This window comes from Canis lupus, chromosome 7 (assembly GCF_011100685.1).
Source record: "Canis lupus familiaris isolate Mischka breed German Shepherd chromosome 7, alternate assembly UU_Cfam_GSD_1.0, whole genome shotgun sequence".
Taxonomy (NCBI): Eukaryota; Metazoa; Chordata; class Mammalia; order Carnivora; family Canidae; genus Canis; species Canis lupus.
Genome location: NC_049228.1, coordinates 13,392,227 through 13,418,997, shown reverse-complemented (window position 1 = coordinate 13,418,997; position 26,771 = coordinate 13,392,227). Strand labels below are relative to the sequence as shown.

The window sequence follows — 26,771 nt, the reverse complement described above, 5'->3', positions numbered from 1 at the left end:
ATGCATTTCTATCTACTTCAAAATAAAAACTCTCTTAATGGCTAATCATCGTCAAATGCAAATAATCCAATTATCAGGAGTGTGACATATATGTAAAGTTTCATCTTATAAATAGAGTATATTCACTATCTAACAATAAAAATGAACTAATTACAAGTGCTTGTAACAAGATAGTTGAACACAAACATGTTAAGTAAAGAATGCCAGAAACAAGTGTACATGCTGTATATTTCTATTTATAAAGTATCAAACAGGCAAAAGTAATCTATGGCATTAGAAGCGAGGATAGTGGTGAGGAGGGTGGGTGACTGGAATTGGGACAGGGAGGACTTCTGAAGTACTGGTAATATTATTGATATAGGTGTTAATTACATGAGTGCGTTCAGATTGAGACTTCCACCAAGCTGTGCACTTACATGCTTTTTCAATCATCAATTCAAAGTATTTTCTGGTAACATGCCTGGTTTAGGTTTATAATTTCAGTTTTAATTCAGTTCCATAATATGTCTAGTCTCATAAATGTCAGTTTTTCAATAATTCACCTTTCAAAATCCCTGGTTAGCCCATATCTAATAAGTATTATTAATAGAATCTATTTAAGTAGGACAGTTCTTTATGTAAGAATATATATGTAAAATATCACTATTTTCTACAGAAATAGAAAAAATTGAGGAAAAAGTACACTGAAAAAAAATCTCCTTATAGAAAGAAGAGAATCTGTCAAAACTCTTATCTTTAAACTATAAATCCCAATCTCCAAAATGTATTTTCCAACCACTTTAAGATGACCAAGTCAAACAGTAAAACTTATTCAAGATCATTTATTAGGGAATAATGAAACTACCTTCCTAGTTAAATGTTTTATAGGCAACATGACTTTATTCTATAGCCATACAGGAATTTTGGGATTATTTATTGAACATTTGTGTATTCTCTTTTGCCTACTTAATCTGTCAAGAATTAAAGAGAGGCGGACAAAAGCTACCAAAACTACTTTTGTCTCCTCTTCTTCGTGTTTCTTTTTTTTTTTTTTTTGTAAAGAGGCAGGGGTTAGTCTTTGATATAAAGCCATTTTCACATTAAATCTGTTACATTGCTCAAAAGTTCAAATAAGCTCCAAGGAGAGGCTGATACCAGTGACAACTCACATGAGACAAACACATACCAGACTCGAATTACCAAAAAAGAATGAGATGGTAAAACATCCAGACACGGACATTTCTTTCACATACAAAGTTTGATTTAGCACCATGAATGCACATAGAATCCAAAAAGTCCAATGCAAACTACATAGATTTTTTGGGGAAAAAATAGTAAAAAAAACAACTGCCACAAAGCCCTCGGAGATGGCTTATTTAAGGAGGACAAACCCCTTTGGGAAGAAAGGTTTAACAAGTAATAGGAGAAAATCATGGGGAATTACTGCTACATACTGCAGAAACATACTGGAAGGCAAACATGGTCCAAAGAAAAACCCTACTGAAAAAAAATGTCAAAAGTGGATTGTAAAACTGGTACCTGGCTCCAAGGTCAACAGCTTGAACAATCAAAAAATGAAAAAGACCTGGCCTGATCCCAGGATTAGTAAGGGGCTTGCTCCAGAAAAGAGCTGTGTGTCCATGTCTCCTGAGAGCAAAGAGCCATAGTACTTGAGGGGCAGAATGTCTTGATCAGAGGACCAAATACTCTTGACCTTGAGCCTGAGAGATTCGATGTTGAGCACGTGGACCCAACAACTGGCATGCCCAGTGTTCACGGGCTCGCCCCACTGAGGGTAGGAGTGACTCACTTACAGCAGCACCTTGACAGAAACTTGGGCCTTCTTCTTCAAAGGTCGTAAGGAAACTGAAGGTCTGAACCTGTTATATGTCCCAATGCTGAAAGCAATGAAGGATGACTGCCTACAGCCAGTTATTAGGTGTCTCTTCACCTAGGAATTGCCATAACAGCAGGTTTCCATGACAGGAGAAGGGAGGAGGCTCCCAGGTACCATGGCTGAGCAGACCACAATCATTTCAACAGTGGCATTGGAAATGAGAAAATCCTCCGGAACAGGGAGTTGGAATTTCTGGTTCAGAGGATGCGCACATGCAGGTAATGCAAACACATTCAAAACCATGATGAGAAAACCTGTGGGCAGCTGGTGCCACCTGCAAGGGGGCTGGTAGAGGGCCGGAACGGAATAGTATCTTTGAGTTGTTGACAATTTTAGATGTCAGAATATAGTGTCCAGGGCCCACTCCTGAAGGAGCTTTTAAAACAAAACCCAAACAACTACCTTGGGAGAACATGCATGTTCAAAGAGGCCAAACATTTTATCAGGGTAAAGGGATGACTTCACTCAGGAAACCCAGGGACACAAGAAAACAACAACAACTTCCTTGAATATATTTGACTATTAAGGCAAGATATCTTCCTATATAAACCATTATCATGTTCCCACTACTCCAAAGAAGTCCAATAAATAAATTTACAGTGAAGGGCTCGAGGAGTCTGCAACAGTAGAAGTGCCCCAGAGCACCAGCACCTCCGCAGGCTCGCCTGTAGTTTATTCTTGAATGTGATGCACTGGTGTTTTCAAGCTGCTTCACAGAATAGTTCCACAGGGTAGAGCCCAGTGGTGACTGAGGCCAAAGAGTATAGCACAAGAGGCGGTCAAAACCAAGGCTTCCATGCGATGCCTCTCTTCTTCTACGCGGACTAGAGAACGCTGGAGGGTAGCTTCAGGCCACAAGTTCTCCTGTGGCACCTGGTGGCTCGTGTGTTGTCTGCTGTGCCTGTCACGCGGGGAAGAGCTCAGGAGGGCTTTCTCCATAGCAGTACTTGGCTATGGGGTCCCTATAGGTGTTCTCATGCTGCACGCTCTGGGATGAGGTCCTGCATTTGGCCAGACACAATTCAAAGTGATCTTCGACGGCCATGAAGAGGTTCTGGAATGCCACGGCTGCGCGGTTGAGGAAGCGCTCCAGGAGAAGTTGCTTGCTGGGCTGCAGGCAGCAGGACACACAGTACTCATAGGCACCACAGCAGCCATGGGGCAAGCAGCCATCACAGCGGTACTGCTTCGTGCCGGGGACGTTGACATTACAGCAGCCGTTCACCAGCAAATCCTTCCTTTCACAAATGTATCCTAGCTCATCCGTGATGAGGTGCTTCCCTTGAATGGAGTTCCGGCACTGGTTGCCAGGCCGACTGCTGTTCCCCAGGTGAAATTGCACCTTCCACGGAATGGGCTGGTCGTGGTCTTGAACCTGGAGGAGATTCCGATCTCTCACTGCTCTTTCCTCCTGCTTGAAGGTGCTGCTGAGGAAGTAGACGAGCGACAGCCCGAAGACCAGGGCGAGCACCCACCTCTTCCGGAGGAGCCGGCGCCACACCATGGCCGCCAGGTTCACCATGCCGGCGCGGACGCGGGGCGCGGCGGCCGGGGCGCGGAGCGGGGCAGGCCCGGAGCCCGGGCGGCATGGCCCCTAGGCGGCCCGCAGCCCCATCCCCCCGGCGGGCGCCGGCCCCCCGGCCTCCAGCCCAGCCAGCTCCCGGCAGCCTCCCCGCGCCGCCCCACGTGACCTCTTCTTCGTGTTTCTATAAATTCATGTTTATATAGTTTGATAATATTATTTAACACATAAAGGTTCATGGCTATTACATTGTCATGTGGATTTTATATTTCTTCAATAAAAAATGACCATCACTGTCCCTAGAAAACTATGTTTTAATATTCAATTCTATTTTGTATGCTATTAATATAAAGCAAGAATTGCTTTATTCTATTGCACTTGCCCTACCCTTTCAATTCTCAGCTTTCTGGGACATTTTATTTAAGATGTATACTGTATACAGAAAATAGTTAGAACTTTTTAGTCCAATGTAATAAGTCTTTGTTAAGACTAAGAACAGGGAAAATAAACTTGCATATCAATAACCTTGTGATAACATTTTTTGAGTACCTACATTTTTGAGTACCTACTGCAAAGTATTGTGTATTATAGAAAAGGAAGATGAAATGACCTGATCTATCTCACCATCTAGTATAAGTATTCTTAAACTAGGGATCCATGAGTGATATTCAAGGAATATATAAACTCTCTGAAATTGTACGCAAAATTTTCTATCATCTCTGTACATTTTTTCCAGAGAGGGAAGTCCTGGCCTTAATGACATTCTGAAAGGAATCCAGTAAACTAGTAGGTGAAGTAAACACATATATAACTGAGAAATATAACAATCTGGACAATACCATAATACATGTACATATACATGTACATATATCACAAAAGGAAACATTAATCCTACTGGCAGAGACCTGTTAAAGTTTCTTGGGAGTATATCCTTAAAGATACCACATTAGTTAGGACATGCCTACAATATGTTTGATAGAAAGGAGAAAGAAGAGACAGAGGCAATTTTTGCATCAGGAGCCCTAATGGCATCAGCATACCATGTTCATACAAGTATTCTGTTATCTAGTAATAAGTTTGTCACCATCTTTCACTACTACAATGGCAGATAGCCATGGTTTTCTTACAAATGCTTCTAAGAGTTAGATTCAATCATCTCATTAAGCTGATATTTTAAAAGTTATTTTATGAATTGTATTAGTGTCATACTGTTAATATCTCTGACATTCAGGAAAGGGTTAACAGATCTGCAACATCCTGTCAGATTGCTTTATTTTCTGAGACTTGTCATCTGTCAAAGTCTAAATTTAAATGACCATTAGTCATCCACTAAGTAGATTTTCTTCTTTACTGTGTTTTAATATAAGGCATATATTTAAGAAATAATAATACACAGCTATGTACTCACCTCTCAGTTTAAGAAATAAACTACTGAAATTCGGCTGAAGTCCCGTGTACCTCTACTCATATCCATTTCCCCCTATTCAGAAGTAAGAATCACTATCCCAAACTCAATGCTTATCATATATGTCCTCTTTGGACTCTGAATATTTTCCAAAATACAAATAGCAATCCTTCCTATTCAGCACAAAACACTGATCGCAAATTATACCTTTAAAATGTTCCTTTAAAATCACTATGTTGTACACCTGAAACTAATATAACATTGTGTGGCAACTACATATACATACATACATATATATGTAATGTTCCCAAAAGATTTATTAAATAAAATTGTGTATGAATGTATTACAGACGTCAATCAGTGTGTCTGCCCACTCACAGCTCCTCTCTGAAGAACATCCCCACTGTCATCCACAACCCCTCACCCCCACTATAGCTGATTGGAGGAGTGCCTCATCCAGTCCCTGGCAAGAAAAGAGCTAAGAATTTTGAAATGGAATGTTAAGCAACTGAGTCAATGAGCTGTGAGGAGCCAAGATGAAAGATCATGATGAAAAGCAAGATGAAGATCAAAGAAAAACAAAGGAGAGATCACATAGCCTCTGAAAAAAAAAGGGGAAAAGTGGCCTTGTTCTTAACAATTTTCCAGTTCCCATAATACCACTACCTCATTTTCTGTCCCTGAATTCCTTGAGGCCTCTGTGAAGTCTTACAACAAACTTCCTTTTATTTCTCTTTATTTAACGGGAAAAAAGGACAAAACCCTACAGAAAAAGAGGATCCTATGAAATCATTCATTTCAAACCTCTAACTCATAGACTTGGAGGAAGTAAGTTATTAAGAGAAATATATGTGAAATATATTTCAAATATATGACAGGAAAAAAATGTGTCAAATATATTGTTTTTAAAAAGAACAACAAAATACAGAAAATTTCTAGGACAGTTTTTTGAGAGGTTATCTCTGGCCACCAGAAAACATTTTTTTAATCCAGTGAGAAAATTTCCCTTTATCCTTCAAATTCATTTTCTCATAAACAGCCCTTCAACTAAAAAGTCCATAGTTTTGTTTTGTTTTGTTTTTAAGAGAGAAAAAGAGCATGAGCAGGGAGGGAAGGGGCACAGGGAAACAGAAAATCTCAAGCAGACTCCACATTGCGTATGGAGACTGCAGGGCTTGACCTCACAATGCCAGATTCATGACCTGAGCCAAAAATCAAGAGTCTGATGCTTAATCGACTGAGCCACCCAGGCACCCCAAAAAGCCCATACTTTCTAAAGTCTAAAAAACTATTTTTCCTGATTTATGTTTGTTTTTATGAAGATCTTAAAACTAAGTTTAAACATTATATACATGGATATAGATGTAGATACAGATATACAGACAGTCCATCTGTCCAGAAAATCTAATATACACCTTTGTAGTAACACAATTTTCCAGTTGGGTATTATAAAATTATTACATTTGGGGTTTTAAGCTTTCATTCTGAAATACTCATTACTCTTGGGATTAGTAAAACATATTTGTCCTATTTCCCTTACCCTCTTGATTTTTTTTTCCTTAACTGATGGCTTCCCTACTTTTGTCCAATTCATCAACAGTAACATTTTCAAAGGTTCCATTGTTAGGCCCATCTTCTACAGCTCCTTCTTCCCAGGCAATCGCACACACTTTCCTGGTTTCAAATCACTTCTTAAAAGTCATCCTATTTCTGCCCTAGGTCTTTCTCTGAACTCTGGACCCAAGTTTTCAGTCTATTAGATAGTCTACCTTCAAAGCCTGCTACAATTCTAATTTATCAAGTTCAGAACCAAATTCAGTATTGTCTATCTTCAAAATTGTTCCTTCTTTTTCTCTTAGCAAATGGGGTTGTCATGCATCCAGTTCATCTTTGCCATTTCTGCCTCTTCCTCACCACCATTTACTGAGTTAACAAGTCAATACTATCCTAAAGACGTTTCTTTGTTATGATACATAAAATAGCCTCCATAAAGATGTTGAAAAAAATTTTTAAGATATTTTTAACTTCTCTCTTCCCCTCTCTCTTCCTCTTACCTCTGTTCAGAGCATTATTTTTAGCCTAAATTGTGGTAAAAGCTTCCAAAATTATTCTGCTCCTAATCTATTCTCCATACTACAATCACAATTATCTTTCTAAAAACAGAACCCAGCAATTCTGCTTTTATAGCTCTCCAAAGACTATTACCTATGGGATAAAATTCCAAATTCCTTAGCATGACAGAACTTGGAAACCTTCACAACCTTAATTTACAGTGTTGGCCTCTTTGTTATCTTCACTGTATACCAGTTGTTCTTGTCAAAAAAGCCATAGCTAGAGTGCATTCCCTAAACATGCAGAAATTTTCATTACCCTCCATATCTTCTTTTCCTAAATTTTCTCTGGCAATAATATTCTTCAAGTCCAAATGTTAATGCCATCTACTATAAATCTTTTCCCACTGTTCCTTAACAGAATTACCACATCATATATTTCCCCAATAGCACTGTTAACTTTTTAGAGCCCTTACCATTAGACACACACAAACATCATTCATTCATTTCTTCAATGAACATTCCTTGAGCATTTAATGCTCACAATGTAGTGACACGCATATCAACAAATAGTATACAATGTGGTAAAATTATAAAGTTACAAATACCACATGTCTATCAGTCTCTCCACAATGCTGTATGGTCCTTAAGGACTATATCTTATTTATCCTCCCATCAAAAGAGACCTTCTATGAACAGAAAAACAAATGGCAACGTTGAAAGCTTGTTATAATTTTAACTTAAACAGAAAAGAATAGAGGAATCAAAGGCAAAGCTGCCAGTAAAAGGACAACCAGAGAAAGGAGTGGGTTAAATCAACCGAAATAACAAGAAACATGATCAGAGAAGCAGAAGAGATGGTTTAAAAAGCCAGGCTGGAAAACTACTCACAAGAAAGAAAAAGTAACACGATTAACAAACATCACTAGACAAGGAAACCAGGAAAAAAAGAAAAAAAAAAAAAAGAAATGTAAAACAAGGGAACAAAATCCATATACTATTTTGCAAGTAGCCTACAAGAATATATGGTAAAATAAACTACAAGCCACACAAGCATAATTGCCCTTGCTGATAATAACAGTGTAAAGAAGAGGGCTACAGGTGACCATATAATAAACTAAATACATGATATGTAAACAGTGGGAGTCATTTGCTAAAAGCATATCATTAATATGGAATCAATCAGATGATGGAAGCAAAACATAATGCTTTTGCTTTGTCTATAAAACCAAGTAAAAGCCTTACTATGATTAGGTTAAAAAAAAAAGTACAAGAATTATGTAAACCGTATTGGAAGTGCATTTATTCACTCTGGACATGAACAAAGTAAGGAGCAGTTAAAGTGGAGCAGTTATACATTACCCTGTAGAGCCCATGAAAAGCAGAAACTACTCAGAAAGGGAAGACATTTCTCCCAGCTACTCACCCAGTGCAAAGATTAATCACTAGACCCATGGCTTCAACCTCATATAAAGTCTTAGTGTTTCTCAGAGGGGGAATGAGATGGCCCCATCTGAACAATCTTTGTGGGAATGAACAGAGGGGTACCATTAACTACCAGGCTACAACTTGACAAACACATCTACTTTATTAAGAATACTTTGTTAGTGGGACACCTGGGTGACTCAGCGGTTGAGCGTCTGCCTTTGGCTCAGGGCATGATCCCGAGGTCCTGGGATCGAGTCCTGTATCAGACTCTCCTGCCCGAAGGGAGCCTGCCTCTCCTTCTGCCTGTCTCTGCCTCTCTCTCTATGTCTCTCATGAATGAATAAATAATTAAAAAAAAAAAAAAAAGAATACTTTGTTAGCAATCACATTCCCTGATTCTGGAAATATTGTGATATTGCTGAGTGCTATCTTCAACACACCTGAACTCTGACTTATAGTAAAATCTAGTGACCAAAGATTCCAAGATGTCAAGAGTCTCTAATGGACAGTAAGAAGCCAGAATCCTAACACAGAAATTGAATGAAATGGAATTAGAAATCTAGGCACAGTGTCCTAAATCATATTTGATTAATTCAATCAGTAAACAACATATTCTTTCTCTTAAAACCCATACTATAACATTCCTTTTAAAATCTAAAGTGAGCTGAAAGGGAAAAATGGGCTTCCTAATACTTTTCTCTATTATCATATCTGGTTCTTTCACTCACTAGTAGAGTGTTAAAATCTGCTTAAAATTAGAGAAACATCTATATTCATTCACTAAAAAACAAATCTGTTATATTCTCTTCAAATATTAGTAGTATATTTTCCCTTTTCCCCATTTATCTCCCATTTTCTTCTATATTTTTCCATCTTACTCCTTTCCTGTTTTCCATATTAATCTCTTATCTGACTTCCTCTCCTCCCTTTCTCACCTTGGTTTCCCTATTTTTATATCTACTATTCATATTTATACTAAACGTACTTACGATTAATTTCTCTAAATCTGAAAAAAGGTATGAATAAACCTACAACATAATCTCTCAAAACTCAAAAAGACCATTACTGAAATGAATGAGATACACAACACACATACACACAAATACACATTTATTTAAACATATGATGATAATATATTTGGTTTCTTTTTTAAAAATGTAGGCACATAATGCGAATGACTATTAAAGATAATGTACAAAATATTGGTCTTAACATGTCAGTGTAATATGTACCTTTACTCATAAAGTCATCATCACTGTTTAATCCATAGCAAACAGAGGCACTCGGAAAACATTCTTTGTATTTAAACAGCTTTTAAATACAATATTTTAAAATCATTACTCCCTCTACTTATCCTCTGTAGCTAGTCTTCAAGCCTATAAAAATAATTCTTTCCCAAATCACCCAGATATACATTCCCAATCATTCCCACTGCAAATGACTTTGAGAGTAGCTACTTAATGCCCTCCTCCAAGCAGCTACAGAGTTCTTGTCTCCTGAGCTACTTTCTCAACCAACTCTAGGAGGAGAATCACCTGGATAACGTTAAAAACTGAAACGCTGAGGCTCCACCCCCAAGACAGTCAATCAGTAGGTTTGAGGAGAGGCCCAAAACCTGTATTTTTTTTTTCCAAAACCTGTATTTTTAAAGGTCTACAGGGATCCCAGTATAATGCCAGCTTTCAGAACTGCAGCTCTAGAGATTATTTTCAATTCTACTCTTTGAGGCCTGAAACTTCCAAAAACATTTTATGATTCCATAAAGATGAGCATCAATGGAAAGAACTAATCCTATTCCCCAACCACCTAAGACCATCTCTTTTCTGAAGTTCCAGAACACTTGAGAGCAAAAAAAAAAAAAATATCTTTAAGCCAGAAGCTTAAGTTACAGACCTCTATGGTGACCATGAAGGCAGTTAATAGTTAATCATCCTACCTACCATTTTCTGTGTTCCTTCTCTGTGGACCAAGAACTGTATTGTTTTCCACCTTATTTTCAGTCTCCATCACAACCCAGAATCCTCTTCCTTATTTGCCTTTTACTCCTCCCCTTAGCCTAAAGCTCTGTTCAATGCAAATGGAAATCTTTACTCTTCTTTGCCACCCTTCACTTATATGTTGAGGCTATAGGGTAGGAGAAAAGTCCATAATACACCACCCCCTACCCTTTCCCCTATGCACGGAAATCCTTATTTACCCTCTTCCCCCCCTCCTATTTCTTCCCACTGCTTTTCTGGCAAAAAAAAGAGTATTTTCCTCTCTGTGACTTCTAAGAGCATATTGCTCAGGAAAATTGCCCTCATCTGGACCTGGCTCCACTCTTGGGTTTCTCTTGTCCACTTCTGCTCTTTTCCTGGTGCTCTTTTTCTCAGTGGGGTGTATGTAACAGAACAGCCATGGGCTTTTGGGGGCCTTTAACAATTTTTTCCTTTGTTTATAAAAACACTAAACATTCAATTGCATAGAACCAAAAATACTACCTCCCCACCAAACACTCTGCTCCGTATCTTTTTCTACTTTTCTTTCTCTCTTGTTAATGTTCTTAAAAACAAATGAGTTTTTTATGTGAAGTATTTTAAATGTGTGTGTGTGGGGGGGTATTTATATAGCTATTTTAGTGATGAAGAAACAGTATCAGAAAGACTATGGACATAGTCCAAAGTCATTCAGTGACAGATGCAGAAATTAAATCTAGATCTCTCAATACTCTGTAAGCTTCTAAAAGGCATCCATATGATGCCTCTCTTTCAAACTCAGCCCCCATCATTATCCCCTATTCTCTTTCATAATTTCATCACCAGGCACTAGGCTTTCTCACCTCAATTCTATCATCTTTAGAACCTCTGTTCCATTAACTTCAATCCACTTTAACTTTAGAGAATACTCATTTAACCCACACGTTGACTGTTTTTCAAACTCTCCAGAAAGGACAGTGCTTCCTCACAAATGTCTACAGATACAGCATTTTATTCCACCTTCCATTCTAAACAGGGCAGGTAAGATGTTGCATCAACTTCCTTGGTGTTGCACCAGACGGTATTCTTCCACACTCATGAAAAACCTTTCCCTCAATCTGCTGAGTGCCATGTATGTTGTAGGAATGAAAACCAGGGATAGAGCAGTGAAGAGAAACATGGCCCCCACTCTAAAGAAATCTAAAGGTTTATTCAAAAGGTTGATATTCAACAAATATTACAAATGGGATGAAAATAATTAAGGGGGAAAAATGGAAATGCCATAGAGGCATGCAATAAAAGGAAATTCATCTAATCTGGAAGGTGTCATTAAATCAAGATCTAAAGGATAAACACGAATAGTCAAGAAAGAACTTTCCAGGCAGTAGGAACAATATGTGGAACAATCCTGAGACAAAAAAGACATGACACATTTTAAGAAACCAAAAAGTCCCATGTGTTGGAAAGAAAAAAAATGTCAAGAGATGAAGCTGGAGAAGGAAAGGAACAACATCATGGGAGTTCTCCAACCTTATTTGTTTTTAAAGGATCAATTATTGGCCACTCCTCTCTTATGACCACAGTTTTGAGAAACCAATAACAGAATCTATGTCATTCCATTTCATTTTGTCTCCTTACTATACTGCAACCTTCTTAAATTTCAGAAAAATTAAGAACACTTTTTTTTAATTGGACAGAAGGCAGGGGGAGGAGGGGAGGGAGAGAAAGAATCCCAAGCAGGCTCATGCCCAGCACAGGTTCTGACACAGGGCTTGATCTCACAACCCCGAGGAACACGACCTGAGCCAAAGTCAAGGGTCAGACATTTAACCAACTGAGCCACCCAGGCGCCCCAAACTTAAGACTACTTTTATTACTCATTTAAGTGACTCAATTCATTCTAGTGTCCATTTTACAGTGAGTTTAACTAGCATCTTGTAGAGAAACAAGTTGTTTCATGCAAAAGTCAAAGCATAAATGAACAATGCTGCTTTGTTCAGACCAAAGTCAAATATCACAAGGACTAAAAAAGAAATTATATTTGACATGGTTCTATTTACATCACACAAATTATGAAAAACTCAAAACAATAATCAACTTCCAAAAGTTAGCTAAGGATGACTCTATCTTGCCAAAAGAAAACAGAAACAGAATTTCAATAAAGCTATAAAAATGACATAAAAGAATCTGATTAAGATGAAACATATAAAAAGCAGACGCACCTTCTACCAAATAAGTATGCAACTTAAAAAAAAAAAAAACTATTTACTTGATAGCAAAAACTATTTACTTGAAGCCCACACTTCAAAGTATCATGCAAATACCTCATGGGAACCACAAAGTCTCAGAGGAAAATAACGATAGTCAAGAAATTTAAAAGAACTATATTTACCATTTAACTTCCCTACTTACGCAGGCTAAGAGTTCATCAAGAGGGAGCATGCGGAAAAAAACACAAAAAGTAACTTTTAGAGGAAAGGAGCCATACGAACACTTCATCTATTTTAAGATCTCCCCACCTCCAAGTTCTTTCAAGAAACTTCAATTATCAATTACATTTTCCTTAATGTGATCTCTAGCCTCCACCTCTCACCAAGATTCTTCCTATCAGCATTTACACTTAATCTTCTTACTTAAACAACACCAAAGTCCCGTAACCCAGCACCCTTCTCCACTACTGCTCTTTTTTTCCTTTACAAAGTTCTCAAAAAAGTTGACTAAATACACTCAGTCTCTTTTTGGTGATACTTTTCACTCACTCTTCAAGCAATTCCAGTGTGGCTGGCATCCCCATCTCTCCACAACAGCTCTCACTAAAATCACCAAAGATTTCTTCATCTCTCAAGCTAATGGGCAATTGCATTTTTTTTCTCCTAACACAGGGCTTGAACTCATGACCCTAAGATCAAGACCTGAGCTGAGATCAAGAGCTGGATGCTTAGCCTGGACTGAGCCACCCAGGTGCCCCCAGGCATTTCCAAATAAAAAGTCCTCATCTTGCTTGGCCTCTTGGCAGCATTCATCACAGTTAACTACTCTCTTAAACACTCATTTCCCTTGACTTCCATATACTACACTCTAGGTTTTCCATCTTCTCTCTAGTTCTCTTATTAGTCTTCTCTGCTAGCTAGTCCTTCTCTCTTAAATCTAGAGGTTCAAGCAGGTTTGACCATGGGCTCTTTTCTAACACTCTACTCTGGGGGATGTCACTATGCCCAAGGCTTCAAATACCATGTATATGCCAAAGACTGCCAAACTCTGGCCCATATCTCTAACATGCTAACCCACACATCAAGCTGCTTATTCAGAACCTCAAAGGCACATCTTATTCAACATCTCCAAAAGCCAACTGATGATTATTCCCAAAAAACAAACTTGAGGTATTCCCTATCACAGTTCAGATGTACAAGCCAGAAATATCCATGAGAGGTGATTATAACTATATGTCTTCTAAAGTCTTATTCTACTCTAAATTTATAATCTATACCACCAATCCCAACCATGCTCCAGGGATCTCTGATGGCCTACCTTTCAGGAGGAGTCTTTGAAATCAAAACTATTTCCATAACATTAAGACATAATTCCTCTTTTTCATTTTCATTCTGAGAACATACACTATAGTCTCAGTTTCATTCTGAGAACGTATACGTATACTACATGACATGTAATACCACAACAGATTGAATACAGAAGGAGATATGAGAACCCAGATGTCTTTTATTAAGCTAGACATTAAAAAGATGTGAAAAATGTCAAACAATGTCACTCCTTTCACTAAACCTTTTTATTTTGGAAAATATAATTATCTTTCGTTAAAAAATATTATTTATTTATTTTAGTATGGATTTGTTATTTTAAGTAAATAAATAAATAGATTTAAATCTTCCAAAAAAAAAAAAAAAAAGATTTAAATCTTCCATATCATGCATCTTTTCCAACCACAATGTTAGGAAACTAGAAATCAACCACAAGAAAAAATCTGGAAAAAACACAAATACATGGAAGTTAAATAACATGCTACTAAAAACTAAATGACTCAGCCAAGAAATCAAAGAGGAAATTTAAAAATGCATAAAAAAACACAATGGTCCAAAATCTTTGGGATGCAACAAAACGTATTCTAAGAAGGAAGTACAAAGCAACAGAGGCCTATTGCAAGAATCAAGAATTTCAAACAACCTAACCTGGCACCTAAAGGAGATATAAAAAGAACAACAAACACAATCTGAAATCAATTGAATGAAGGCAATAAAAGAGAAGAGAGCAGAAATAAACGAAATAGAAACCAAAAATGGCAATAGGGCAGATCAATAAAGCTAGGAGCTGGTTCTTTGAAAAGATCAACGAAACTGATAAACCTTTAGCCAGACTTATTTAAAAAAAAAAAAGAGAGAGGACTCAAATAAAATCACAAATGAAAGAGGAGAAATACCAACCAACCCCAGAACTATAAAGGATTCTAAGAGAATGTTATGCCAACAAATCAGACAACCTAGAAGGTATAAATTCCTAGAACCTATAACTTCTCAAAACTGAATCAGGAAGAAACAGAAAATTTGAACAGATCGATTACCAGCAATGAAATTGTTACCAGTTATCAAAAAAAAAAAAAAAAAATTCCCAACAAACAAATGTCCAGAACCACATGGCTTCACAGCTGAATTCTACCAATCATTCAAAGAAGAGTTAATACCTATTCTTCTCAACTATTCCAAAAAATAAAAGAGGAAGGAAAACTTCCAAATTCATTCTATGAGGCTACCATTACATTTGATGCCAAAACCAGATAAAGATACTACAAAAAGAGAGAGAACTACAAGGTCAATATCTCTGATGAACACAGAGGCAAAAATCCTCAACAAAATACTGACAAACTGGATCCAACAATACATTAAAAAAAATCATTCACCATAACCAAGCAGGATTTATTCCTGGGATGCAAGGGTGGTTCAATATTCACAAATCAATGTGGTACAGCACATCAACAAGAGAAAGGATAAAAGCCATGATTATTTCAAGAAATGCAGAAAAAGCATTAGACAAAGTACAATATCCATTCATCAGAAATATCCATGTTATCAAAACCCTCAATTAAGTAGGTTTACAGGGAACATACCTCAATATAATAAAGGCCACATATGAAAAAAATCACAGCTAATATCATACTCAATGAGACAAACCAAGAGCTCTTCCTCTAAGATCAGGAACAAAACAAGGAACTCTCACCTTCTCACTGGACTAGGACCGGACTTCTCACTCGAAGTCCTAGCCACAGCAATTATACAAGAAAAAGAAATAAAAGGCACCCAAGTTGGTAAGGAAGAAATAAAACTTTCACTATTTGCAGACGACATTATACCATATATAGAAAACGCTAAGGATACCACCAAAAAACTATTAGAACTGATAAATGAATTCAGTAAGGTCACATGATATAAAATCTGTTGTACAGAAATCTGTTGCATTCCTATGCAATAATAATGAAGCAGCAGAAAAGAAATTAAGAAAACAATCCCATTTAAAATTGCAACAAAAATAATAAAACACCTAGGAATGAAATTAAGGTGAAAGACCTGTCCTCTAAAAACTATAAAACACTGATGAAAGAAACTGAAGATGACACAAACAAATGGAAAGATATTCCATGTTCATGGATTGGAAGGACAAACACTGTTAGAATGCCTATGCACCAGAAGCAATCTACAGATTGAATGAAATCTCCATCAAAATACCAGCAGTATTTTTCAAAACTAGAACAAATAATGCTAAAATTTGTATGAAACCACAAAAAAACCCAAATGGGCAAAGCAATCTCAAAAAAGAACAAAAGTAGAGTTATCACAATCCCAGATTTCAAGATATATTAGAGAGCTGTAGTAATCAAAACAGTTTGGTACTAGCACAAAAACTGACACACAGATCAATAGAACAGAATAGAAAACCTAAAAAAAAACAAACAAAAAAACCCAACACTTCAACTGCACGGTCAATTAATCTTCAACAAGGATATGCAATATGCAAAAACTGACACACAGATCAATAGAACGGAATAGAAAACCTAAAAAAACAAACAAAAAAACCCAACACTTCAACTGCACGGTCAGTTAATCTTCAACAAGGATATGCAATATCTTTTGGCTCTTCAAAAAATGGCAGTGGGAAAACTAGACAGCTACATGCAAAAGAAAAAAAAAAACTGGATCACTCTCTTATACTATACACAAAAATAAAAACTCAAAATGCATTAAGGCCTAAACATGAGACCTGAAACCATAAAAATCCTAGAAGAGAGCACAAGGAGTAATCAGCCATAGCAATATTTTAGTAGGTAGGTCTTCTAAGGCAAGAGAAACAAAAACAAACTATTGGGACTCACCAAAATAAAAAGCTTCTGCACAGCTAAGGAAACAACCATCAAAACTAAAAGACAACTTACTGAATGAGAGAAGGTATTTGCAAATGATATATTCAAAAAAAGGGTCAGCATCCAAAATATAAAAAGAACTTATACAACTCAATACACACAAGAAACAAATAATTTAAAAATGGGCAGAAGAAGGGACTCCTGGGTGGCTCAGTCCACTGAGTGTCCAACTCTTAATTTCTGCTCAGGTCATGACCCCCAGGTTGTAAGACTGAGCCCAGCATCAGACTCCAACTGGGTATAGAGCCTGCTTAAGATTCTCTCTCTCCCTCTGTTTCTGCCCCCTTTTCCTTCCTCTCTTTCTAAAAAAAAATTATTAAAAAATTAAAATAAAGAATGAGAAGACATGAACCAGATATTTCTACAAAGAAGACACACAGATGGCCAACAGACACATAAAAAGATGCACTCATCATCAGGAAAATGCAAACCAAAACCACAAGGAGATATCACTTCATACCTGTCAGAATGGCAAAAATTAAAACAAGACACAAGTGTTGGTGAGGATGTGGAAAAAAAGAACCCTCACTGTACTGTTGGTGGGAATGCAAACTGGTACAGCTACTGTGGAAAACAGTATGGAGGTTCCTCCAAAAATTAAAAGTAGAACTACCATATGATCCATCCAATAATTCCACTACTGGTTATTTACCCAAAGAATACAAAAACACTAATCTGAAAGATATATGCACTCCTATGTTTATAGTAGCATTATTTACAATCACCAAAACATGGAAGCAGCCCAAATTTCTACTGATAGATGAATGGATAAAAAAGATATGGGTGTGGGGGGGAGAGGTGTGCGCACACACATTCGCCCACAATAGAACATTAGTCAGCCATGAAAAAGAATGAAATCTTGCCACCTGCAACAACTTGGATGGAACTAGAGAGTATAATGCTAAGTGATGTCAGAGAAAGATGAATACCATATGATTTCACTCATATGTGGAATTTAAGAAACAACATCAAACGAACAAAGAAAAAAGGAGACAAACCAAAAAACAGACTCAACTATGGAGAACAAATGGATGGGTGAAGTAGGTGAAGGGGATTATTTTTTTAAAAGATTTTATTTATTTATTCATGAGAGACACACACAGAGAGAGATGCAGAGACACAGGCAGAGGGAGAAGCAGTCTCCATGCAGGGAGCCTGACATGGGACTCGATCCCGGGTCTCCAGGATCACACCCTGGGCTGAAGGCGGTGCTAAACCGCTGAGCCACCCAGGCTACCCAGGTGAAGGGGATTAAAAGTAAACTTATCATGATGAACACTGAGTATAGAATTACTATATCCCTATATTGTACACTTGATACCAATATAACACTTAACTACACTGGAATTAAAATTTTTAAGAATATATACATTTAAAACTTCTAATGCGGTAAATATCAACAGATATAGCCCACATAAACAAAAGCTCTTTAAGTTTTTAATAACTGAAGGAGTATGCAGTGGTCTGGATACCAGAAGGATTGAGGAATGCTGATCTATACTTATGGTATATACACAAATAAGATACAAGATGATATTTTATAAAATAGACAATTTTCAAGTATCTTCTAGCTGCAAATTTGCCCTTTACATTTTATTGACAAGACTCTCAAGTCACATAGATTTGGCTCCATTATTTACTGGGCTGGTACTATGTGCCTGGCCCTAGGGATAAAGATTAAAGAAATTACTTTGTTTTGGCTCTCACAAAGGATATTTTCCATACCGTTGCTACATTTCAGTTCTCTCATCTCTATTGGATCCCATGTAACAACCACTGCCTGAAAGAATGAGAAAAAAACAACCCTGCAATAGTCATAATATCTCACCTAAATATAAAATGGACGAATTTAGTAGGGACCAAGCTAGAAAAAAGGAGAAAACATTCCAGCTCTAGGTCAGATCTACTACACTGTTCCAAGTAAATTCTCAGAATAACCAACACTCTCACAATATAATACACAAACACAAATAACCTGAGAACTTAGCCTCACCTCTTTTCACATTTAAAATACAAAAACCCCAACAACTACTTTTACAAATACAAGGCTGATCTACTGTCATCTAGGAAATCCAGAAGACAACTTTGTGACATTTGGTACCAGTTTGGCCTTTGGAACATAAGTAGCAGGGAGAGGCTCACAAAGAACATATCTCCCCACTGACAAGAAATGAGCTAAACTAGAGATTGACTACAGGTGTCCCTAGTCTTTTACATAAGGAGAAGACAATGAACAAGATCAAGAATAATGGGGGGGAAAAGTCCTACAAATACGAGTCTAGACTTTGCTTATCTTGAATGCTTACTCTCTCAAATTAATTTCAAGGAGTATATGTCCATAAAAGTGTCTCCCAGTTTGCAAGTCAGGATTATTTTTTGCCCTATAGTATAAAATTTTTATGACAAAACCTCTCTGATACCTAAGAAACTGTTATCACTGATGAACTCTGAGAAGAGAGAATAAGGGTCCAGGAGAGAAAGCAGATTTTTCCATGGATATGTTTTTGAATGTTTTAAAAGCATATGTGCTTGTCACTATTTGAGGGAGAAAAATTTTTTTGAGAAGTTTCCTTCCACATTCAATAACTTAGCTAACTTAAGCTACGGCTGTAAAAGAAACAAAGACAACTACTTTTCTTTCACTGGAAAACTAAATTGACTCCTTAATGCAGTGTCCGTTGATCCCACTCTGTGTATCCACAGTACTTTATCATTCCTCTCACCAACTTGTACTATTACTTATATATGTCTCTTACATGGAACTCTAGTTTTACATGTTTTAGTCCCCTACATATCCCTAGTCCATGCACCATACACAGCACACACCAGACCTGTTTGCTGACTGATGGTCCCATTGATAAGTCTCAGAATCCAATTCTTAAATGCAAATAGGAAAAAGGATACAGCTGTTTCATATACTATGAAGAGGTTAACCATTCCTAAGCAGAAAATGTATTTTATGGCAACAATAAGATAAATAATTACATGTATACATATGCATTTTATAATTTAAAACAAGCCCAGAAATTCTTTAACTTTTACTTTATAGATTTAGATATGGAAATCATGAAAATGAAGCTTATTTATTATACCTAGTACTCTTACTCGTGAATGATTGTTAAATCTAGTTTTAAAAAGGGGTTCCATAAGCAGCTTTCAAAAGTCCACTTAGAACAAAAACTTAAAGTGGTTAACTTAAAAAAATCATCAAATCCCAAACTTATCATATTCTTCTGTCTGAAAAAATATCCTTCTCTTTGTAAAAACATCTCCTTTACTTCGTTATTTCTCTATAGCATTTAAAATAATTCATCATACAAAAATGTAGTACCTATACAAATTTTCAGAAACACACCTATTAAGTGTAGTCCAACTTCATTTGTAACTAATCAGAAAACAAAACATATTAAAGCTAAAAATTAGAGGTCATCCAGTCACATGTTCTTCAAATATGTAATAATAGTAGGTTAAAAAAAAAAAAAAAACAATTGGGGGGTGGGGTGGGGTGGGGTGGTGCCTGGGTGGCCTAGTAAGTTGAGCATCTGACTCTTGGTTTCTGTTTGGATGGTGGTCTCAGGGTTGTGGGATTGAACCCCACAGCAGGTTCTGAGCTCTGTGCAGAGTCTGCTTGGGATTCTCTCTCCCTCTGCCCCTCCCAATCATGTGCGCTCTTTCCATCTCTCTCTCTCTCTTAAATAAATCGTTTTTAAAAACCCAATCTGGTGGGTTGAAGCTAGCATTTTTTTAATGAAACCAAATGGAGTTGTAATGGAAGTAGTTAAGGGTATTAGCTTAGTGCAACTTACATTTTATTTATAACAGATATATACATAAATGTATATATTATATCCATATGAAAAATATATTTCTTACTGTGAGTGTCCTAGTCAAAAGAGTTGGAGAGGTTCCCAAGCTTTTTCAGTTAAGAGAACTCTCAACGTTTTGGTAATTTTTTCATGGTGCCCCCAGGCACCAAAAAAATACCTACCAGTTACATTTATTAGATTCATACAATCTAATAAGTATTTGTGTCCTAACAACTTAGCAGTTTGAAAAATACATATATATTAAAAGAAATATTTTATTACTATATAACCACAATTACTTATTAATGGGAAGTGTGCAACTACTATACATTATACAACTTCTCAAACCTTGAAATCACTTTGGACACTGCCACTATCCTTTACATTCATACTGATTTTTGCACAGTACTTGCTTTTTATCACAGCAGCACCCCCAAACCCAGCTTTTTGAAGACATCCAGTCTTCCAAAGTAATGTAACACAATCTCACAGACACTACCTCAAACTAATAGTTGGAGCAGTGTCCCACAGATGTCAAATATCACACAGATATTCCACAGCTGTCAAATATTATGGTGTTTCCCTCGAAAACTTTAAAATATTCCACAGTGCCTATGTGAGATCACTACAGTGCCCCAAGGCACCTCCTGGCACAGTCTGGTAATCCTGAGTTTAAGAAACACTGATTGAGCTATGTATGTACTTACTTTGTAAATTAAGAAATGACACCTAAGGTCACTAAGCTAGTGGAAAATAAATACACTTTTAAATTTAATCTTCCATCAACAAAAGTTTTGAAATATAATCTCACTGTGATATATTGATGAAATCTACAGATCTCTGAAAAACTAAATTAAAAAATACATTTATATGACTGTATAATAGAAAAAATTGTTTCGATATTTTTTAGAAAAAAAAGTGTTTCAAAAACTATAAAAGTGGGACTTATAATAAACAAAAGTATCTAAAGTAAAAAAAAAAAAAAAGGAAAGTCACCCACTCCCCCAAGGACAACATAGCTAATAGTTTAACATCTATCCTTACAGACTCTTTCCTATGCCCATACAAAATCATAATAAAATCAAATTTCTTTCTTTGCCCATGTGTTTTTTCAAAACTGAATATTCCACAGTGTTATGCAACTTATTTTTCTCACTCAATATTATATCATGAACGTTCTTTAATGTCAGTATATAATAGTAATTGCAAACACTTAAACATTTATTAGTGCTTACTATGCTTACTTGCAGCTTAAATAGCAACTCATTTAATTCTCACAACAGCCCTGTCAAATGAGAACTATAATTATATCCACTTTATAGATGAGTTTAAGTAATTTGCTAATGGCTACATCTAGCAAATGATCCAGTTGGGATTTGAACCCAGAAAGTTAGCTGCATGGTCCTTGCACTTGATGATACACTCAGCTGCTTCTCATGAAGTAAATGGAGGTATCCCTCAACCTGTTAACAAGTGCATAGTATTTCACAGCATAAATATACTATAATTTCAACTATTCCTCTACCAATGGGGGCATTTAGGATATTTTTTTAAATTTTTTTTTAATTTATTTATGATAGTCATACAGAGAGAGAGAGAGAGAGAGAGAAAGGCAGAGACATAGGCAGAGGGAGAAGCAGGCTCCATGCACCGGGAGCCCGACGTGCGATTCGATCCCGGGTCTCCAGGATCGTGCCCTGGGCCAAAGGCAGGCGCCAAACCGCTGTGCCACCCAGGGATCCCTAGGATATTTTTTATTTATAAATACTACCAGCATTTACTTATAATAATGTTAAAATGAACATCCTTGTAGATTTGTTCTTGTGCTTTTATGCCAAAATTTCTGGAAGCTAAACTCCTAAAAACAAAATGACTATCAAATTCATGCACTCCTAATTTCGATAAGTAACAACAAATTTCCTTCCAGAATATTGTCCTGGTTGTACCAATTTATAGTCCCAATGGCAGAGGGGAAGGTTGAGGTTCATCTTTAAGTTAACAAATATTTTTGATTCAGGGAGAGATCTATTTTGAGTTTTTAACTTACCCTGATGTAGAATGAATAGATTGCCCAGTTGGTCACAATCATCGTCTGATTTGATAATTATCTGTCATTAAACAGTGAAGACTTAGCAACTGTATAATGAATTCTTCATCCAGTTATAAAACCACTTTGCATAAGATATTTCCCCTATATGATACTGTTCACTTATGTGCAAAACGTGGGAATTGGACTAGCTGGCCTTTAAGATTTAAAACTCCCAATGCTGTAATTAAGAAGTGACTTAAGGTTATTAAGAGCCTATAATTATAGTACTAATTAGGTCAGGGTCTTAAACCTTCTATTTTCTTTAAATTATAATAACTATTGCCAGAACACCTAAGCAAATCATTAAGATATCCAATAAAGTTTTCAGGATCCACCTGTGGCTTATTCTCAGTGGTTTTTTAATCCCAGGCTGTCATTCCCTGCTACCTAACAAACTTGAACATATCTCTGGAGTATATTCTTAATTAGAGTTGACGTGTGCCTAGGAACATGAACTAGTGTTTGTTTTGTTTTCTATACATTATGCCAAAACCACTGTTTAGTCAATTTATTCAATTAATATTTACTGATTAGTTTACTATATGCTAGGCATTGGGGGTACAATAGTTAACAGAGGATCTCTGCCATCATGGAACTTAGATTAAATGAGAAAGGCAAATAACCAACCAAAATAACCACTAGTAAATGTAAAATCATACTTGTGATAATAATAAACAAAAAGCCATAAGTGCAGGAAAAAAAACACACTATACAATCTTTTGATTGTGTTTTTGGACTATTTGCGACACTCGAAATTGTTTGACATGGGAAGACAATGTCAATAAAGAAAATTATTTCACAACTTGTCCCATGCTGCAAAAAGAGCTATCACAAGTATAGATGGCAAGTTAACATTTTAAATCATCAGTTCTACAATAAAATCACCAAGATGTTACTACTTTCCAGTTATGCTACTATGTGGCCCAAATACTGGTTTTCATAACCAAGAGTATTAATCATTTGAATTATCAAAGACGACAGAACTGTGAGTATCCAAACAAAATGAGAGAGGACCAGTCAACTACAATTTCTGAAGAACACTGTTCAAGAAAAAAGTACACACAGAAGTGAAGCCATCTATTATAATAATTCATGACTTGCTCATTATTAACAAAAATTATTGAACGTACTGTTTTTAAAGAATGACAACCAAAAAAAAAAAAAAAAGAACGACAACCATCAGCATAAAGGAATTAACAGTATGTCAAAAGGAGCAAAAACAATTTTTTTAGATTTTAAAAAACTAAGGTCCAGAAGTATCTATATATTCAATTTAAAAATAAAAATAATTCTACGATGTTAACTAGACTTGTGATCATTTCACAATACATACAGAACCATTACGCTGTACACCTGAAACTAATGTCAATTATACCTCAATAAAAATAAACAATTCTAGATCTGCAGAAATAAGACCATCATTCATATAAATAAACTCCCTTGTGTATCAATTTCCACAACTGCAAAACAAAAATATTTGCCAAACCTACCTCGTACAGCTATAAAGACTAAATAAAATATGTGGAGATACACCAAAAAAAAATGATGTAAATTATTTTAAACAGCTGCTTCTTTTTTGCTGCCTTTATAACAAAGTAATTCAACAAATAAAAATTGGTTAGATAGGGACTCCATCTCCTTTCTACTGTCCATGATATGACAGAAGTATTATTAAATGGGCAAAAGACTGGCAATCAAAAGCATAAGGAAAAAATTCTAAACTTCATAATCCATAAATTGATTTCCCCACAGGAGGTTGGTTAAGTAGTAACACCCTTACACAATATCAGAGAGTCAGAGAAATTATCTCACACATGTATGAAATTGTTTAGTTACTGGACTTCACCATCGTTACAAACCCAAGCCCTGCTACCGTGAAAAAATGAGATACATACTATTTATTCACACATACAATGTATTTTGGCTTGATGTTTATTTTCTGATTAAAGCACCTCAAATTCAATGCAATGACGCTTCAACGCTTCAGATTTACTTTATTACACTAGGTGGAGTTCCTCAATTTTGCACACCGAAATTAATTCATGTTACACATCCATGGGTTTGAAGCAACTTGTACCATTGGCCTAACAACCAATCCCCCAAAGTCACAATCTCATGTTATAAGCAACACACTCCCTTGTTTAAAAGCAGTATTTTAAACTAAGAAGTGTTTAAAGTGGAGAGCAGCTTTCCGTATTTTATCATCGCTTTTACAAACCGTTTCGCACTGTTGCTAGGTCTGCCTAAGATAGCCTTTTCCTTTAAAACCTTTAAACACAAGACAGGCGGAGGCATCGCTAACATGGCAACATTAACGACTTTTCCAAATTCAAAACAAACAACAACAACAACAACAACAAACAATCAGATGGGAGTGCATGGATACCGATTACCACTCCTGACAACCTGTCCTATAAGAAGGATCTTTTCCTTTAGGAAAGATTTGCTACTACACTAAAAACCATGTTAAAATCTTATACCTATGTACAACCTCCTATCTGAAAACTAAAAACCCAGCGAAATTCCAAATCGTATTTGTGAAACCGGTTAAATATTATTTACCATGTTGGGCCACATTTAAAAAGAGGGCGGGGAGGGGAGGGGGAGAAATACTGACAAACTTTCAAAGCGTAAAGCTTAAGAAATCCCCCCCCGCCCTCCCCACACACACACTAAATCATCTGTGAAATAAATCGGTAGACTACGTTCAGCAGCTGCTTGACTGGAGCAGATCAAAGTTTTCCCCTATACTTGAGAATGTTTATCCCCACCAAAAAGGAACAGAAACCCAGTCATCCTTGCCACTGGAGCCAGTTGCCCGGAATTTCCTAAAATACGCCTGATCTGCAAGTGAAGGAGGAGCAGTTCTCCGGAGACCAAAGGCGAGAGGTATCCTACATCTTTTGCAGAGGAGAGGAGGGGCGGGGGAGCAGGGCGGGGGGGGGGGGGGCGGGAGGGAGGGGGGCGCACTGGCAGGTAAGGAAGGAAATTCGTCTTGGGCAGGCACCGGTGGGACCTGAAATCGAGGTCTCAGGATAGCCCTCCCCGCAGAAGCGGGGGGCCCAGGGAGGGTCCCCGAGGGGGGCGCCAGGCCGGGCCAGGGCTCCCGGCGCCCCGCCCCGCCTCTCTCGCCGCCACCCGGGACCCGGGACCGCGGACAGAGGCAGCAGAAGCTAAGCGAGCGTCTGCGGTCCCAGCCACGTCCTCCCGCAGCTCACCTGAGAGTGTCGCCTCCGCCCTCGGCTCCCACGGTGCATCCCGCGGGGCCTGGCGGAGGGAGCAGCGATGCCGCCCCGACCGGCCCCAGGGCTGCCGGGCCTGGCCTCCCCGCTCCGGGGACGCACCGGGTGCCCGCCTCGCACCGGCTCCCCGGATCCGCCGGGCTGCAGAGAAGGAAGGAGAGGCGGAAAGGCTGCCTCCCCTCCCCCACAGCAAGCCTCCCCCTGAGCTGCGGCTCTCTGCAGTTCCCTCTGGCGCAGGTCCGGCCCCGCTCCCCCGCCCGGGAGTCACTTCGGCGGCGGCGGCCCAGTCGCCATTACAGCCCAACAACTGACACGGAGGAGGAGCGGCGCCGGCGGCAGTGGCGGTGGCGGCCGCGCGAGGCAGGGCGGGAGCGGTCGAGGTCGGGGGGGGGGGGGGGGCGGGGGCAGGCAAACCTCGCGAGAACTGTCCCGAGTCGGCTCCACAGGAATACAGCCTTTAGTTGGGGCCATGTTGAGTGTGGCTAAGATGTGCGGGCAGGGATAAGACGAAGAAAGGACGCTCGAGAGCGCCATGTTTGGCGTGGCGGGTTGGTGCCCAGCGGGACTCGGGAGGAGCCAGAGCAGATCCGCAGCGGAGACCTCCCCCGCCCTCCTTCTTGGACGCTAATTGGGCCTTCTGGCTGCGCATTTCACCCCGGCCAAAAAACAAGGTGGGGGGGGGGGCAGTGGGGGGAGTTGACCAGGGTGAACTCAGAATGTGCAGCTTCTCAGAATTTACGGTGTTCCCACCAGTTGTCGTCCAAGTAAATCTTCTTTACCCGCGTCAGTTTCAGAGTCTTTGCAGCTCTGCGGCTGCTGCAGTTCCCCCCGCTGCTGTCACTGGCGGTTTTATTCTGGAGACTTACAGTCGGTGCTCAGCCTGCAGCCTGACGGCTAATCCAGAGCGAGTGAAACGGTGTTTCCTCCCGTTGGGTATAGGCATCGATGATGAACGGTGCAGTCTGTGATCAGC

At 38.1% G+C, this 26,771-nt stretch overlaps 2 protein-coding genes across 6 annotated transcripts in view; both read right to left on the bottom strand.

Moving 5' to 3' along the window:
* CEP350 (centrosomal protein 350) overlaps window positions 1-26,128 on the bottom strand; it is a 153,597-nt gene extending 127,469 nt beyond the window's left edge. For 3 of the 4 annotated variants that reach the window (XM_038542170.1, XM_038542172.1, XM_038542171.1), the window contains exon 1: window positions 25,775-26,128. The gene's annotated coding sequence lies outside the window, so the exon portion shown is untranslated. The remainder of the gene's footprint in view (window positions 1-25,774) is intronic. The other variant, XM_038542173.1, reaches the window with a different exon arrangement.
* LOC102153143 (SREBP regulating gene protein) lies at window positions 1,051-3,465 on the bottom strand. 2 transcript variants are annotated; one of them, XM_038542175.1, is made up of 2 exons: window positions 3,292-3,465; window positions 1,051-3,134 (listed from the first exon to the last, which is right to left on the bottom strand). In XM_038542175.1, the coding sequence occupies exons 1-2, from the start codon at window positions 3,463-3,465 to the stop codon at window positions 2,781-2,783; spliced, it is 528 nt and encodes a 175-aa protein (XP_038398103.1). In that variant the 3' UTR covers window positions 1,051-2,780. The 2 variants fall into 2 exon arrangements, with proteins under 2 accessions (XP_038398103.1, XP_038398102.1); XM_038542174.1 differs by having other exon boundaries at window positions 1,051-3,457.
* Window positions 26,129-26,771: the final 643 nt, after the last annotated feature.